The sequence below is a fragment of the Marmota marmota genome, unplaced genomic scaffold (genome assembly GCF_001458135.2).
Source record: "Marmota marmota marmota unplaced genomic scaffold, marMar, whole genome shotgun sequence".
Lineage (NCBI taxonomy): Eukaryota > Metazoa > Chordata > Mammalia > Rodentia > Sciuridae > Marmota > Marmota marmota.
Genome location: NW_026000048.1, coordinates 10735230 through 10753797, shown reverse-complemented (window position 1 = coordinate 10753797; position 18568 = coordinate 10735230). Strand labels below are relative to the sequence as shown.

Below are 18568 nucleotides of genomic sequence, written 5' to 3'. Positions count from 1 at the left end.
TGTCCGGTGGTGTGGGGCTTCGGCTCAGCACATGCCAAGCAAATCATCTTCTATTATAAATGTTTCCTTCTCCCTCCTCCTCTCTCCACTAGTGAAAACACTATTCCACCGGTCACCACACTGAATATGATGCGGTTTTCCTTCACTTCTTCCCGCACATTTAATCAGTACATAAGTCCAGTCACTGACATTCTTGGGGTCAAAATCCTTAAATGGCTCTTCATTATCTATGAAATAAAACCCTAGCTTCTTAGCCATGGCTTTTTAGGTCCTCTCTGTTATTTCTTTCCAAATATCTCAAGCTTGTGAAAACTGAGATGAATTTCCATTTATGGATTAAATTCTGTTTCTGTATGTTGACGTTTGAGATCTTTTTCCCCTTCCATTCCATTTCTACCTGTAAAATCCTACCAATTCTTAAAATTTTGGCTTAATTGTCAACTCATTTTTAAAAATTCCTCCCATTTCCTCAGGACAAAATCTCTCCTGTGACTGATACTGTGCCCCTCACCTGTGTGACGATTGCTGACCAACTAGATTTTACATGTTGGTGTATTTTGCTTACTTTTGTATGTGGCCATTGTATAGAGTTTATAGCAGTTCCTGAGACTAAAACTCAAAGAAATAACAATTTCTATTTTAATGCTTAAAACTTTTCACAAGTCCTTGTATTATAACTTCTGAGAAGTTGTGACTAGAATCAAGTTTTGTTTTCCCTCCTAATATAAACACCATTAAGCAATGAGTACATACTTTTCGCCAGTGCCAGTTGCCTGCCGTGCTTCTGCAAGTGGTTTTATCAGGCAGCAACATGGATAATTTAGTGGGAATGAAAATCTCAATAATTGGTTGTACTGGACAGAAAACATACCACTGAGCTCATACGAACGTCACAAAGGGATTTGTCATGCATCTGCTACACGATAGGTGGCTGTGCAAAGTGATACTTAAAAAAAATGAATCACTGCCACTATCAAAGCAGAGTCCAGTGCCACTAGAAGCAAAAAGAAAACATATAAAGAATGAGGGTCCATGTCTGTAAATATTACAAAGCCCACTCAAAACAAAGAGCGATGTTCTAAGTGAGTGACAGCCCTGAGAATGCATGACAGGATCTGTCCACCCACAGGATGGGAGGACCTGGCAGGCAGAGCCTGGGGAGAGGCGGAACCTGCCGGCATCAATCTGAGTGTGGGCTTTGTGGTGAAATATAAAACACTGTCCTCTCAGCTGTGCAGCTTTATTAAGCTTTAAATTAGTTCAGGACTATTAAGAGACTCCAGTCTGCTCTAGGTCAGGGGCATCTCATAAACTGTGGGCCGCAGATCCATTGTGTGAAAGTCACTGTGATGGCAGAAGCAAGGACCCTCTGGCACAGGAGGATACTATAATGAATTAGAGAATTAGCTGTGCTTCTGACTATTTTGACCAACAGACTTATCGTTTTCTTGATGATAAGTGAAATTTAAAGGTAATTCCACATCAAAATTCACAGCCCTGGGAGGAAGCTTTAAAACTCCCCTGGTTGGGAAGGTACTGGCACGCTTTTACCCTCCTTAGCAGCGGATGACCAATGGCAAAGAAATGAGCATTTACTAGAAAGATACATATTCTCAACTATTTGTTTAAAAAAGATCTCTGCTGGAGCGGTGCTGCATGCCTGAAGTCCCAGTGACTTGGAAGGTCAGGGCAGGAGGATCAGGAGTTCAAGGTCAGCCTCAGCAACTTAGTGAGGCTCTATGCAACTTAGTGAGACCCTGTCTCAACATTAAAAAATAAAAAAGGGGTGGGGATGTAGCTCAGTGATAAAGTGCCCCTGGGTTTAATTCCCGGTATAAATAAATAAATAGATAGATAGATAAATAAATAATAAAAAGATCTCTGAGTTAAATGTTTAAAAACTTGGTATTCATTTAATGCTTCTGTTGAAAAGCCATAGAGCAGAAAGGCCAAGTGCAATTCTCTATGGCAAACCTGCTCACTTCCTGGGTCTATCCTCTGACAAATCTGCTCTAAGGGGAGATGTTACTCAGAGCACTTTGTTGCTTTAAATGCACAGAAAAAAACACGGAATGTAAATAAGAGGAATAAAGAAGAATGTTCTTTCTCCTCCTTACCTCTGTCCAATTCACAAAATTTAACAGAGGTAGGAGAAAGACTGGTTAAGAAAAGTTTTTTTAAGGGTACAGATAGTATAGTTTATACTTCAAGGTTATTCAAATTATTTCATTGATTCAACTGCACAAATAAATATCTCACTTTATTAACTGGTTTGCTTCTTCTCAACTGAAAACTTAGAAAGGTAACTAATGAAGGGGAAACTGCTCACTTTGAGACTGACTGATTTTCCCTGAAAACAAGCAGTGACAAAAGATGGTATAAGGAGAAAAAGGGGCGGGAGAGACATGGGGATTCTTCACAGAAATAACTGGTTCCTGAATTAATAAAGTGCCTTATATTTCATAAGTACAGTACGAATAAAAGTACCCTGAGAGGCCCTGGCTGCACCTAACCTGTGTGGGAATGCCAGGGCTCTGCAGAGTTAGCCATGCGCAGGAAGTTAAGGGTGCTGGCGAAGGAGGAGCTGTTGTGTCATCTTTCAAAATCCTCCGTTAGAGTAGGTGGTTCTTTTGAAAATGAAGTGCCTTTGATACAGGATGCTTTCTTATTCTACATGCTGACATCGGAACATTTTGAAAGCCACTTTGTGAGATTGTTAAAAAAAAAAAAACTGCTTCATATGACTTTGTTCTAATGTAAGTTAGCATTCATTCATTCTTCAGAAGCCTGTCAGAACTGAACATTCACATGGAAGTTGTGGCTGTTTGGATTCCTCAGGAACTCGATCATGGAGTCGGATGTGCTGGTGCATGTCGCAATCCACGTGACTTGGGGGCTGAGACAGGAGGCCAGCCTGGGCAACTTCGCAAGATGCTATCTCAAAAGGGCTAGGGGTGTGGCTCAGTGATAGAGTACTTGTCTAGCTTGTATGAGGACATGGTTGTGAGGTGGGTTTACTGACTCTGTCAACATCACTGTGATGGTCTCAGGTGCCTTCTTAAGGGTGCACTGTACTAGAATGAATGGCTCTCCAAACTCTAGTCTAGTCTTTTCATTTGACTATTCCACTGAGTTGTTAATAATAATAATAAATAATACCACCACCCTTGCAGGCCTGTATGTGATGTGTTGCTCCAAAAGCGGTGGGGATTGCAAATAAGCCACAAGATGCAGCTACTTTAAATGCTCACTTTCTAGAGAGCAAGAGAGGAGACATGCACCCAGTGGCTATTGTGCAAAACTACAGGATGAGTATTTTGGTGAAGGTGTGGTGTGCAGAGCACACTGGCAGCGCAGGAGCATGGGATATGGTTCACAGGTCACCTACTCCTGCTGACACTTCCCTCTCTCCTCCACCCTCAAAAAGCTCCTAAGGGTACTTCTTAGAGTGTGTATCAAAAGTACCAGCTTTAGACCTGTACCCAATCTTCCCAAGAACAAGCATTATCATCAGCTAATGATGTGGGAGGTTTCACAGAAGAAAGGGGACAGAAGACATCTAGGTAGAAAAATCCACCAGCATGAAGGAGGGAAGGCTGAGTGTCCAGGGGATGAGGAGGGACCGGAGTGTGACCGCTCCAGGCAGGCCGTGCAGTTCTGATGTGGAGGAGTGAGCGGATGAGATAGGACTGGGTCACCCTGCTCAGGAGTGTCTTTTCCCCTGGTCCAGACCAAGGTGAGTTGAATACAAGGGTCTGAATGGGGAGTTTTTGCTTTCCAGCAGTGGGCAAAGTGGACAGAGGGCAGGAGCTTAGTTGGAGGCTATTCCAGGAACACCAAGGGAGTTCAAGTCGGTGTCAACTGGGAGGGAAAAGATGTTCACAGGGAACTGGCTACTCTATAGACTGTTGCTGAGCCCTGGCTGGCTTTGAACACCCAGCTACCAAGTTCCATTGGTGACTGAAATCACACCTGTAACAGGTGGGGCATGGTGCGATGACCTGGTCAATGGGGGAAGAAGTTTAGTCTTGGACTTTCTGAGGTTGAGGTATCACTGCAGTAGACTGAAGGAGAAGGCCTTTCTCAATGCCCTTTGTTTGTCCATCCCTCTCTCCTGGCCTCATCATAGCCCACTTGGTGTCAGTGCATGTCACCACCTGGAGTGGGCAGCAGGGGCCCAACTCATATTTGCATATTTGCTCTGCTCATATTAGAAGGTTCAGGAATGGGTTATCAGCCACTATCATGTCCACATAATGCAGGTTCTCAGATGACCTAAAGGTGGGCGATAAAGTGTCCTATAAATGAAAGGCTATAGGATGACTCTGATGGGAATTCTTGTTTTCCATTGTTTATGGGAACTGGCTCTGGTGACAGGTGTGCCACAGGGACAGTATTCACTCACCAGTTGTCACCATGTGAGGAGGGCAGGAAAGGTCTGAATCACATTAACAGCACCCTAACTGTCCTTCACCTGGAACAGTCCAGAAGGAATCTGCAGCACTTCCCAAAGGAAGCAGGGGACACCTTGAAGCTGGGAGAAAGACGGCCAAGAATTTAGAGGGGAGAGCAAAGAGGCCGAGATGGGAATGGAGCAACGCTTCCCTGCATTTTAAAATGCCTTGCGCCACCGAAGGAAATCACCCATTATCCCGAAGTGCGCACTTGACTGAGTCTGCACTCACAGAAGCATCTGGAGAATTTTAAAACATCTCTTTCTTTAAAAAAGAAGATAGATGGGCTGGGGCTGGGGCTCAGCAGCAGAGCACTCGCCTAGCACGGGCAAGACCCTGGGTTGATCCTCAGCCCCACATAAAAATAAATAAATAAAATAAATGCACTGTGTCCAATTACAACTAAACAATAAATATTAAAAAAGAAAATAGGAGGAGAATCAGCAAAATCATGTGGCACATGAATACACTATTAGGTTTTAGACAGAAAATGCCAAAGAAGGGTTCACATGCAGTAATGGTAATGTTCTCCTGCAAGCTCTCAAAATGACCAAATGACACGTCTACAACACATCGGGTGGAGGCAAATACTGCATGCCTCCCGATATGCCTTCCTCTATAAACACAGAGACACAGGCCTAAAAAACAGGTTCAAAACTGGGTAAGGCGCTACGACCCAAGAATTAATTAACTAAATAGGAGAGTGAAGTAAACAAAGGAAAAATTATCATATCAAAATAAAAAGACAAGAAACACGATTAAATTAGGCTTCAAAAGACCCGTGAGAAACTCATAAAAGGCATAATATGCACTTACCTGGTTTTTATTCTTTCATGATTTAATTTCTAATTTTATTCACTACCATCTGATAATTGCATGTAACACTTATTCTAACCATGGGCAATTTAAACTATTTTAATTTTTATTTCAAGGCCATGAGACAAAGGAACCTATTTATTGCCTAAGGGGATTTTTTTTTTTTAACAAAAATTAAAGCTTAATCTTTCATGTTTTAAAGCCAAGACTGTTTAAAATCATTTATAATAATGCTGTAGGGAGACTTTTTCTGGGTATGTAAAAATGAAAAGATAAATTTACAATTATTTAAAAAAATTAATAGTTTGGGGGATTACATTGTCCCTTTCCTTTCTAGATGAATTTGTCTGAAGCTTCAGAGACATTTAAAACCAGGGTAGAACCAAGGCCTGTGTAGGATGAGGCTTCTGCACATTTCAGGGTGACTGGTACAAATATAATCCCAGTTTATTATTATTTAAAAACTAAATGAAGGTATAGCTTTGGGAATGGCTTCCAATCTCTTTTTTTTCATAGGAAATTGCCCGGATGAAGGGAAGTGTTGTGAATTTTACTAACTATAATTTTTGTCACTTTGAAAAAAATCCCTGATGGAAATTAGACAAATAAATTTACTTTCACTTAAACCAGATTTTATTTTTTTTAGTCACACTTAGGAAAAAATAATTGAAATGTAGTTTTAAGTAGTTTTTGCTGGTACACTTTAGGATTCTCATGAATACTTTTGGCTATTATAAAAAGGATTCCTCAACAGAGAAGAGAAAAATCCCTTTCAATGACACCTCAGGTAGCAGAATTTGCAAAGGGCAGAAAGTCTCTGTAAGAGTGTGGGAAGGATGCTTTGCTAATGCTGATGTCTGACTAGAGCAGAAAGATGGAAAATCTGTCTCCAAGTATGTTTTCTTTTTCGCTCTGGTCTCAGGGAAAAAACCTGAGTTGCCAAATATTTTAAAAATTTCTTTCGGACACTCACTCAAGCCATCTTCCGAGGATGAGCACCTGCATCTCAAGATGGCCGCAGCAGATTCACCATCCTCACTACACTAATAGGAAGGCTGTGGGCCCATCGCATGGATCTTTCTCTCCCTTCTGGCTCTCCCTCCTCCCTCTGCTGGGCACCAGTGCTTCAGGCTGTTTTATCTTCAGGCCGAGCCCCCACCCCGGCATTGATGCTTGCTTAGTTCCCTGCTTGAAGACCCCTGGGGCTTCCTTCACTACATTCAGGTTTCTGCTTAAATGTCATCTTTTGAGAGCGGGATCACTTCCTTCAATCCCTTCGCCCTCTTCACCTTATTCTGTTTGATCCTCTTAAAAGACCTACTTAGCACATATATATCATACATTTATTTGCTTATTGTGCAGGTTCCAGAGACTTGAAGGGCTCCTGAGAGAAGGCAGGGCATCTGTCCACTGCCACATCCCCAGCACCAGGCCAGTGCCTAACACTGTCCAGACACCTTGTAGATATGAATTACATTATTCATATTATTAAATTAGTTATTAATGCTGATCAACTACATCCACTTTTGTACTTGGCTTTTTTAAAAGTGGTAAGTCTTCTAGCTTAAAATACAATAAAAGGCACATATGATACTCTGTGCTATTTTAATTATTTCATAGTCCTAATATGGGAAGAGAAATTCTTAGGTAGTAAAATACCTTGAAATTTGATTTATAAAACAGATAAAGTAGAGGCCAAACTTTGAATCTGTTAACAAAGTGTTTATGTTTCTTAAAATGGACCATGAAAAGATTTCTATAAGTTTGTGGACTGCATTAAAGATATAATTTTGTTTCTTAAAAAAACTGACTTAATAGTTGATTTTTCAGGAATACTATCAAGGCATAAAATGAGTCTACATATAGTAACCATGGTCAAATGTTTTTAAGACATTTTAGAGAATGAAGTCACTATACCTTTCTGCTGTTACCATGAGGTTTTCTGCACATTAAGGAGAAATCCACCAGATTCTCCTAACTATCCCTTGGGTTTCTCTGTCCAATCCACACTGAAGGTGAGATGTCTTAGACAATGTTTTATAAAGACCAAGGGCTGCTGTTCTCCCAAGCGTTACAGGTACAAGGGACGTACGTCACTGCTCCCTGAAAGCCTAAGAAAGCGGTCTCCGGTGAGCTGGAGAAAACCCTCCTGTATTACAGTAGAGTTTAGCTGCTCGTTTGGGCACAGCTGATAGAAGGTCATGGGATTTTCAAAGTTAGAAGGAGGCTTGGAGATGGTCCAGGCCAACTCCTTCATGTGAGATCATCTATCAAGGTCTAGAAAATTCAGAGAAGAAAAGCCAGCTAAACATTCTGCTTTTTTTTTTAAAAAAACAAACAAACAAATCATGGTATCCAAGCAACCACATTATATCTGCCTTGTATGAAAAGAAAAATGGCATCTGCTTTTGAATAAGGCAACAAAATCCGTGAGGAAGAAAGAATGAATTACATAGCCCAGAATCCAACCATAAACGAACAACAAAGATGTTCCTTGTTAGATTATGGATTTTAAAATCAAATGTGAAGGATGGACCTGGTGTGAAATCCAACAGAAACGATAGGGATTTTGAGATTTAACAGAGTTTTTAAATTGTTTTTTTCTCTTTTCTTTCCTTCTTTTTTTTTTTTTTTTTTAAAGAGGACTGGACAAAAAAGTGGGCCCAAGAAACCAAGGTTCCTCACAGAGATAACTTCGTGAGGACCGAGTGGACACTACAAATCTTTTTTGAAACAAAATGAATGTGTGGGAACTGCTCTCCCAGTGGATTCTCTTACTGAGAACTTTCTTCATTTCATCCTTGGAAAATAAAACACACATTCAAGTTTTGTTTCTTAAAATAAATAAATAAATAACCTAGATGTCCGGTGCCAGTCTCCTGGTCCTGTCCTGGTCATGTCTAGCCTCACCCTTGGCACCTGGGCACATGCAGACCTGTCTGCCCACACTCCTCCTGCATCAATGCAGGGAAGGACCCTTCCACTCACCGGGGCTTGTGAGGGCGCCCAGGGCGCTGCTTGTGGTTGAGAGAGGGTTTGCATTGGTGCTGGTGGCTGAGGTCTGGGCTGCGGCTGCTGCGGCAGCCAGCGTGGCCAGATTCTGTAACTGTAAAGCATTCATGCCTGTGGGGAAAGAGAAATGTATCATTAGTGATTGTCCGACTTCCCCAGCTTCCAGATGAGAACAGGCTCCCAGGTCATCAGGGCAGATGACAAGAGCATGTGCCTGTGTCACCATGCTCAGAGATATCTCAGTGTTATACATAGTCACCCCAGCTGTGGGAAGCTGGTCTCTGTTCCTCTTCTCAGAGGATATTCCTTCAGTTCTTTAGATACCATCTTCTACTCCTAGAGTCATGGTACTAAGAAAGAGCACCTGCGCTCTATCCAGGAAATTACTCAGTAGAGTTACCTCACTGGGGTGCTACCTGCCCTGACTCAGGACCTGCTCCCTACTCCCTTCTCTCCCTGCGGCAGGGATAACTAGAAGACAAGAGAGCACTCTGTGTTGACTGCCCACAGAAGGGCCTTTAGACTGGCAACTTTAAGACATAGTTGTCAAGAAAGTGAGATCTGGGCATGGATAGCTGAGAAGCACTTTGTAGTCAACTTTCATTCCCTAAGTTGAACGGTGCATGCATAAGGTATTACAGAGGAAATTACAGTTCATTGGTTAAATGCTCTCACCCTGAACGTGAACCAACATGGGTTATAATCCTGGCTCTGCCACTTTTCCAGATTGGTGATCTGAGCAAATTACTCAGTTTCTCCATTTCTTGGTTAGTGAGTGGACATACTAACCGTACCTGAATTCAAAGGGCAGATTAAATAAGATGATAAGTGCAAATTACTCTCGCACAACTGTAAGTACCCAATAAATGTTAGCTATCATTGTTATTGCCACTGAACTTTTCTCTTCATTTCAAATGTGAACTCAAAAAGATGCCCACAGTAGGAGCCCAGTGTTTGATGAATAAAAGAATGAATTAAAATGGCAGTGCTTTAATAGCTTTATTTGTAAAATGTTTGTATTTTAAAGGTATTTGTGTTTAAAAAATTTTTTTAAAGATCATTTTTAAAAATGTGCTATTTTTAACTACAGTGACTTTCTGGCAAGTAAAAGATTAAGAAAAAAACAAGGAAATGAAAAATTTGTAAGCATGAGGGTGAGATCAGCTGAGAAACCTGGGGCAGTGACCTAAGGCTGGATTTGGGTCAGGTGTCCCTGATACAGGCAGTTTCAATGTCTTTTCTCCTCCCCCTTCAATTTCTCAATCCGCAGGCTCTCTGAACAGTCCAACTATTTTCCATGATTGGTTTCACAGTAAGAGAGCACACAGGCAAGAAGCAGGAAACAACGCCTTTCCCCTTATAGAGAAGAATTCGAGAGAGAGAGAGAGAGAGAGAGAGAGAGACTGGAGTTCAGTAATCAGCTTAATTTTACCTTCTTCTCAGGCCTCAAAACTAGATACTTAATAAATGTCTCTTGAGCAAATTTAATCTACTTTAGGAACAGTTGCCTGATAGCTGATCCTATATGTGTTGGGGGAGGTTGCTATGGGTGAGCGAATGTTCTAGCAACACACAAGAGTAAGCCCCTAGCCACTGGCGTGGCACTCTCAGAATAAGCATGAATTAGGAACTTCTGTACTCTTCTGCCCCTTACATCAGGGTTTGCTTCCACTCTGAAAATGATCCAGACGTCTTTGTTGCAAAATGCATTCTCATTTTGTTAAAAACGATATTCTTATCTTCTTCCAGGAGACATTCAGACCTGGTGGCTTAGGATGAAAGCCAAACACCTATTTTTTAAAACCTACTTATTTGGTGGGGATACTTAGAAGCCAGAACACAAGTATTGTGGAAACCTGTAAATTTCCTAAGAAAAATTTAGACTTCCTTCCAGTAATGCAACTGGAAACAAGGCTCTCTCTTGTTGCCTCTGATCAAGGGTCGAACAGTGTCATGTTTATGGGAATGTAGGTGTTCAGAAGCGCAGGTCTTCTTTTTCAGTCTTTAACAAAATGGAAATGGAGGAAGTTATGGTAGCTGCCTGGCTTCAGTGCAGAAGCACCTGGACCCAAGGAGGGCTCTACTTCCCTAAAGCAACATGAGCGTACCTTGACCGAGGGCACCAAGAGCTCCCAGGCCCCGGGGCTCTCAGTGAGGCACCTTGCAGTGATCCCACCATCCCTGGTGACTGACTGATGTTCCCTCTCCTATTTTCATGATGGGAACCAGATGACCAGACTAAATCACCACCAGGAAAAAAAAAAGAAGAGGGTTGGTGTTGAAGTAAAAACTAGAACATGCATCTGGCAAAATCAACATAAGGCTGAAGCATGACTCAAGGCTCAGGCCGGAGGGGTCCTCCTCCAGGACATCTGTGACCCTCCTGAGTTGGGCGCCACCGTACTGGAGCTAGAAGAGCTGTATGATGGCCTGGCCAAGCCCGCTCCTCCAGGTTAGAGACATCAGGTCCTTGGCTAAGCACAGCCAATGGCAGCAGATCCCGCTGCGCATGGTGCAGATGCACAGTCCGTGTGTCATCTGTAAACTCTCTTCTACTGGGCCGAGATGAAGAGTGAGGAGCTGAGGCCACTGTGATCCCCAGTGTCTGAGGGATTTGAGGGAAAAGGTAGAGGGGAGGTGTTAGAAAGAACTAGTAAGGCAGGAGGACGTCTGCCTGTCCACTGTTCACCCGGGCATCCATCCTTCCACCCAGCCAGCACTTAAGTGGCCACCATGGGCCAGACCCTGTGTCAGACATTGAGGATGGAGTGGGAATAGGACAGCCTGTGCCCAGGGAGGCTGCTGGAGTTTAGGGCAGGGAGAAGCCAATGACTGGGGGAATTCCTTATGGTTCATCAGTTTCTGGAAATAGGCCCAGATTCAGAACCAAATTCTCACAAAATATCATTTGATGGAGACGCCAGAGAAGTATAGGAAAACACCAGCCAGTGGGGAGTGGGGGATTCCTTCCTGCCCCTTCTCTGCAGTCCTGTCATGGTCTTGGGTGACAACCCATCGGGCTTTCCTGATTCCCCCCCAAACACTACTCCCAAATAAAAGTGCTCAGTACCACAGAGGTGCGGCAGGGCAGCTGACCTGCCAACTTTCCAGATGGGACCCCACTCCCAGTGGTAACCCCCACATTTCTGCTTTTCTCAGTGCAGGCCTGGCAGGGACATCCTGTTCCTAGGGCTTGGAATGCACAGAATTCTCGGATGGCAACAGTGACACTGCCACTCAGCAGAGGTGGTTGTGCTGGTGTCAAAGCATGCAGGCTCCAATCTCAGATGCCCTGGGTTTAAATCAACCCAGCTCTGCCCACTACTCCAACCAGACCACCTGGAGCAAATTGGTTCTGTGCCTTGGGGTTCTCAATGGCCAAGTGGGATTATAATGGAACCCACTTCTTGAGGGTCAATACATGTAAACGTCCAAGAACAATGCCCAGTAGTTGTTCAAAGAGGAAGACTCTTGGCTAGACTGGTAACTGCAGTATTACCTCAAATAATGAGGATGATTGTCATGAGGATAAAGCAGGTGCCAGGCACCCTTGGTGCTCTACGCGTGGTCCCTCACTTGGTATTCATAACAGTCCCACACGGTGTGGGCCTTACTGCTGTGTGCAGGCCACAGAGAGAGGAAACTGAGGCATGAGGAGGTCCAAACACCATTCTCTATTCTGTACCCCAGGGAGCAGGCCTGGGTAAACGTGAGAATTCTGCTTTCTTCTCCATGTGGCTGCCCTCTCCTTACTGACCTGGCCTCCCTGTCGTGTCCCTCTGTCCTCTTGGTCCTCATCTGGGGCTCTTTTGCCTGTTTGTCCTTGTGTCTTGGTCTTCACTTACTTCATTAAACTTTGTACCTCAGAAAAGTTTAGGAGGGACAGGGAGGAGAGGAAGGAAAGGGGTGGAATGGTGCGGGGTTTAAAAGGAGATGTGGCCGGGGCACTAGAAGTCAACTGTAACCTGCTTCTCACACTTGCCCAGAGTGGGCTTGCCACCATCCAATGCACTCAGCCCATAAAGCTGCCAGGGAAGGCCTGTTAATCCAGCAGAAGCAAATTCGAGTCCTGGTGAGTGGGAACGGCAGGCCTGGGAGACAGTGTCTTACAATCCTGTTCTCCACTCAATTATGGTGTCTGAAATCCAGGGACTGAATTAGATCTTCATTAGTAGCTAAGAACTGAGTTAACCAGTAACCACTTTGTGACTACACACTGCATCTTGCTCTCTAAATCACTGAATTCTTAAATTTCTTAATGTGATTCCTTTTGCATCCATTACCAGGATCCCAGATGCCAGAGACCACTGGTGTCAAGTGCCCTGGTGAACCAATGGACCCCTGGCCTCTTCTCCATACTGAGGCTGTTCATGCTGCTTCTCCCACACAACTGGGGGCCCTCAGAGGGATTCAGGTGGTCTATGAACTTCCTGAAATTTTATGAAGGAGGGTGTGTGTGTGTGTGTGTGTGTGTGTGAGAGAGAGAGAGAGAGAGAGAGAGAGTGTGCATGAGAGAGAGAGAGAGAGAGATATGTGCAAAATGTTTTTTATGATAGACTGTAAAAAATAAAAAGTAAAATAAACCATTAAGTGACAAACCTAGGGTTGGGACAGTGACTATGTGACAGGAAGACTCAGGAAGTGATAGCTGAGGAGTGATGACACAGAGAACAGGGGAGGAGGAAAGAAAACAGCTCCTTCTCCCATTCAGAACAAAGACACCCACCCATGCACCCAACAGAAGCAGCCCACCACATCCGATCTTCTCCAGGCTTAGCTGCATTTCTGGGCACAGCTGAAACTCAGGAGGACTTGAGCAGAGCCAGGACTTCACAGAGACCACCTATAAAATGGAGTACCAACCTGGACAGAGGCTGCCGGGTAACGAAGGCGCCTTTTCCCTCTGCCCAGTGTTCTTGTGTCTGCCAGGCAGAGGCCTTCTGCCTACTCTCTAGCTCATCCCTTCTCAAGGACATTCCTGAACCACCCCTGGTCTTCCAAATGCTACTGGTGTCAGGGAAATGATTCTGGGACAAGTGGAAGGAGCCTGGGACGTTTCTATTGGACACAGTGCTTCTGAACCCTTCAATGGTAACAGCGTATGTCCGTGGTGACTGACATGCATCCACAGCCTGGGAGCCCTCACCTGGGAAGTGGCATCTCATCATCCCTTCCTCCCTAGGAGGAAGTCATTGCCCCTGTTATGGAAACCATGTGGGCCACTGGGTCAGGACAGGCTCACCTAGTCGTTACACCACCTTCTCTAGTGTCACCCTGCAGGCCTGGGCTACCCCAGACCCTGAGCCTGCTCCCAGGAGTGAGCTGCCTCCTTTTCTCCTTCTGCGTTATTCTTCCCCAGGGTCAAGTCAAGGCTCCACAGGCCTTGGGGGGTGGGGTGGGAGGCCTGCTCCTGCTCATTTTGGAATTCATATTTCTGGTTCCTATTTTCTTCTTTAGGGCGTGTGAGTTCTCCTCGTCCTTTCCCTCTTTCTCAGCTCCTGTCATAGGCGCCTCCTCATTTTCCACCCCCCCCCCCCCCCCAGTCACACTTTCTCTTACTCCTACATAATCACCATGAAAGGGCACCAGACGGAGAGGCGCCTGTCACCCTTCCGGAAGCTCATTCTGGCTTGGCAAACAGCTAGCTTTTCTGAGAAGAAAAACTGACATTTAACTTCAAGAAGCACTCTGCTCAGATGGGCACCCCTCAAACCAGGGGCAATAAGTGGGGTGAGGAGACATGCAAAACATCTGAAATTTTAGGAAATCTAACAGTGAGCTGCAATGATGATGGTAAAAGGGGGGAAAAAGTTGGGAATACAGGGATCCACTTTTCATTCATTACTTGGGGGAAAAAAAAATCCTTATCTAAACGAAGAAATTATGTACAAAACAGATGCGCAATATGCCTACTTGAAACATAAGATTTTAAAAAAATTATTTATAAGGAGAAGGGCATGAAATTTTAATTTAATGTTCACCTTAGGTAATTTTGTGTCTTATTGTTCATAGCAATTACCATAAATCTGCATATCAATAAGCGAGAACAGATGTCAGTTGTTACAAGTGCTTGCCAATCAGGTCTGTTAAAAAGTGACAGATGGGTGGTTATAGAACATTCTCATAAGGCCTATTAGCACATTCGCAGGAAGTGTCTGTGGTGCGGACTGCTGGAGACTCAGGAAGAACACAGGGTCTTTGTGGGCCTACCATGCACGCTCCACCACACTGGGAGCCGCTCCAAGTGGAGCTTCTCAGGGCTCCCATACATTGTGCAAATGCCTTCCCTCTTCTCCACTTGTGACAGACACTCCAAGACAGTCTTCTCTGGGAGAATTCAAATTGATAAAAGGAGAGCTATTTTGTTGTTTTAAGCAAATATTTGTACTCTACAATTTTGTTAACTTAAAAATTCTAGGGATGGGGTTGTGGCTCAGTGGTAGAGCACTCACCTAGCATGCACAAGGCAGTGGGTTTGATCCTCAGCACCACATAAATGTAAAATAAAAGATATTGTGTCCATCTAAAACTAAAAAAAATAAATATTTAAAAAAAATTCTAGACCAGATATTCTGAAAGAGATTTACCATCAGCTTTACTGAAAATCAGAATTTAAAGGAAGCATTTTCCCTTTTCATCAACAGATAATTTCTCTTTATCCATAACTTCAAATATCTATAATTTGTTTAAGAAAAATTCCTCATTCTAAAGAAAAAAAAAATTTTCCCCCCAACAAAGAATGACCTACTCTTAATAAACTGGAAATATTTTCCAGGATGAAGGGAGGCAGTTTCCAGTTATTTTCTCTGAATTGCTTCCTTTTTAATAGTTATGGGGTTCTAGCTCAGGCTGGAACTCATTATTTGGCCTGTTAAATTGTTCCTGTAGTCAATCACTGCAGCACGTGCATTTATGCTGCCATTACCTGAACTGGCTGCGACATGAGGCTCTGTGTGTGTGTGAGATATATATATATATATATATATATATATATATATATATATATATACATATAAATGACAGTGGAATGCATTACAATTCTTATTACACATATAGAGCACAATTTTTCATATCTCTGGTTGTATACAAAGTATATTCGCACCAATTCATGTCTTTATACATGTACTTTGCATAATAATGATCATCACATTCTACCATCATTTATAACCCCATGCCTCCTCCCTTCCCCTCCAACCCCTCTGCTCTATCTAGAGTTCCTCTATTCCTCCCATAGTAGGCTGATTCATAATGGGGTAGGGAGAGGAAGGATCTGTTTTATTAGTTTGGAGGCCATAGACAGCTCAGGTTTTGGATCAGGCTAGGTTGGACTGAAAATTAGGATCCATGCTTTCTAGCTTAGTGATTTGGGGTAAGTTTATTAATCGAGGTTAAAGAGACCATCTATAAAATGGGGTATGATAACCCCTCCGTCATAAAGTTGTGAGATATGAGTTATTTGAATCTATATCGTGCCACTTACTGGTGCTGTCGTCTCCCATAACTTATTTAACCTTTTTGTACTTCCATGTTTGCAGTTGTAATTTGGTAACAAAGCACTGATTTGGTCCTTGGCACACTGTGGGAATAAACTGCATGATGATTACAAGGATCTAGGTTATCTGCAAACTTGTTTTTTCTATCAGAATGATTTTCATAGATGTGATAGTTGTTAGAATGAAATTAAAGGTCAAAAAGATACTTTTCCCTTATTCCTTCAAGGAAAATCCAGACCTTAGTCCAAAGTCAGGCCCCAGGTTTCCCATATTTCAGAAATTCACTGAACAAATACCACTGATGAGTGAGAAATGGCCAAGTTTTTATTAGAAGTTTTAAGAGGGAAAATAAAATCAATCACCTTCAAAGAGGACAGTATGTATACATAAAAGGACTCAGCTGATAAAAGATTTGATCATAATCCATTTTCTGCTTTTAAATTCCATATTTAGTAAAGATTCCCTTTTATAGAAATAATAAAACATAAAGTTATTTTTAGTTTGAAAGGAAAATGGTTAAGATTATTTTTTGGGAAAAAGTATAGTTGATGTCTCATTAGATTTTATTGATGCAACTACTTAGTAACTTGTCATCTAAAATTTCTTTTTCTGTTTCTTTTTTTGGCTTTACTTTATTTTCTCCTCAAGCAGAAAATGCTTTACTCATATAAATGAGGGATTTTAAGACTCTAACTATAAACCTCAATCTCCTGAAGGACAGGCCATTATGTGTCGAGAGCTATTCACAGCAAAATATTATTGGTTTTCAAAATATTTCATTCTCTTTGGTGATAGTATTCTAAGCGGGAGTACTTGAGTTTTATATGTGGAGTTTTTTAATATGCCACTTTAATACATAAAAATTGCATATGAATTGTGTATGTGTTCATTCTCACTATGTCACAATATCAGTCACTCAACAAACAATTTTTTTTTTTTTTGTGGTGCTGGGGATCAAACCCAGAGCCTTGTGTATGCCAGGCAGACACTCTACCACTGAGCCACACCCCCAGTCCATCAGTACACACTTTAATATCAGGTGGGGTTGTAGATAAATGACCTCTTAGGCTCCTTTGATACTGTTATCACATGGCTTCTGCTTGTATCTGTTATATAGAATGTGCTCTGGAACATGTTTTATAGTATACAAACTACCTCCAAATGCCCAACAATTCATTTGTGAGGATACTGAATTTAGTTTATATAATGGTTTTTGTTGTTGTTTATATACACACATGGCTACCAAAATTCTTAATTAAAAAATTCTTAGTTTATATATATATATATATATATGGCTAAAACCAAATTTCTTTCATTCATTTAACTTAAGCTGTATTGGGAATATATACAAAATACAAATTTACATCCGTCCACGTACAAATTTATTCATTCAACCCTTCACAACTAGCCATGAGCACCTCTCAGATGAGTAAGAGGCTGAGTCCATCAGCAACCAGGCCAGGCCTTCTTGGAGCTCACGGAGTGGCTAGGAGCACCAAGAACAGGGAGCGTATGCAGATATGAGGAAGGAAGGGAGGGGCTTGGGAAAGAGAGCACCCCTCCCACACCTGGGGGAATCAGGCAAAGCTTCTTCTAGGAAATAACCTTTATTCCCAACCCACCATGACCATGGCAAAGAAAAGTGAGGCCCTGCTTTTGGGAAAAGACAGGAGTAGGAGAGGCCATTTAAAAAAAAAAAAAAAAAAAAAACTGGAAAAAAGAAAGTTCTCTAAACCATAATGCTTCACATCCTTAGGAAGATGAGATGTGATTACCCATACAAATGGGGGGTGATTTTATAGAACTCACCCAAGAATACAAGAGTTTTTGGCACCTAAATTTTGAATACCTTTAAATATTCAAGAGGTTGATAGAAAATGGACAGGTCAGCATTTGATTTCACAGCCTGTGAAGACTTAGTATGCTGAATTTAACAAGTTGAAGAGTCAAGAAATGGGTATTTTGGAAAAAGCAGAGCATTTACAGAAGGCTTTTAAATTAGAAGGCCATCTGCTACATGGCACCTTCTGAGGTGAGTCCCAGACCCCCTTAGTTTTCAGATGAGCATGTGGAACATATAGATGCTAATATCCTGACCTGTGGTTGGCATGGTTGAGGTGCACACATCCTAATGACAAATGACAGGGCCCTCCATCCACCTGGGAGGACAAGCTCAGCAGTAGCCTCAGGACTAAGTGACCTTCTCTGCATAATTCAGGTGCAGAAGTGAGAGAGCCTGAGGCTTCCTCTAAGGAAAGCCCCTAATTTTGGATCTGGGAGGGACGGTGTAAAGAGAAACAAACTTCCAATCAGCTGAAAAACGTCACAAGTCTTAGCATTTATTTTAGGGCGTGCCATTTTTTTTTTCTTTTAAATAGAAAGGCTCCTGAAAATTTTACAAATGTTGCTCCAGTTCTCTTCATACAATTAAAAAATAAATTAATCATTCAATCTGATTCTTAGTTCCAAGACGAGCTTCCCAAGCTATTTGTAAATATACTGCATTAATTTAACTATGTTTTCAAGATATCTTTTTTCCCAATAACCTAAAAGCTATATTACAGCCGACAAAAAAGGTGATGCCAAAAGAAATCATTTGAAGCCCAAGAAATCATTCAGCAGTATTTTTGTTGTAGGCCAATGCATACCATCAGACAACGAGTTACCATTAGCCCACAGACCACCATTCTGGCTGGGCTGAAGGTCATAGGACACATGGGGAGAATGCACAGGGAAAGTCCTTTCAGATTCAAAGTGAGAACCAGAAAAAAAAAAAAAAAAAAAAAAAAAAAT

The 18568-nt window shown here is 42.3% G+C and overlaps 1 protein-coding gene across 23 annotated transcripts in view; it reads right to left on the bottom strand.

Moving 5' to 3' along the window:
* The window catches only part of Celf2 (CUGBP Elav-like family member 2), a 788139-nt gene that overhangs the window by 40319 nt on the left and 729252 nt on the right, over positions 1-18568 (bottom strand). For all 23 annotated transcript variants that reach the window (XM_048812770.1, XM_048812760.1, XM_048812761.1 and 20 more), the window contains one exon: positions 8259-8393. In XM_048812770.1, the coding sequence (XP_048668727.1) occupies positions 8259-8393 (135 nt within the window). The remainder of the gene's footprint in view (positions 1-8258; positions 8394-18568) is intronic.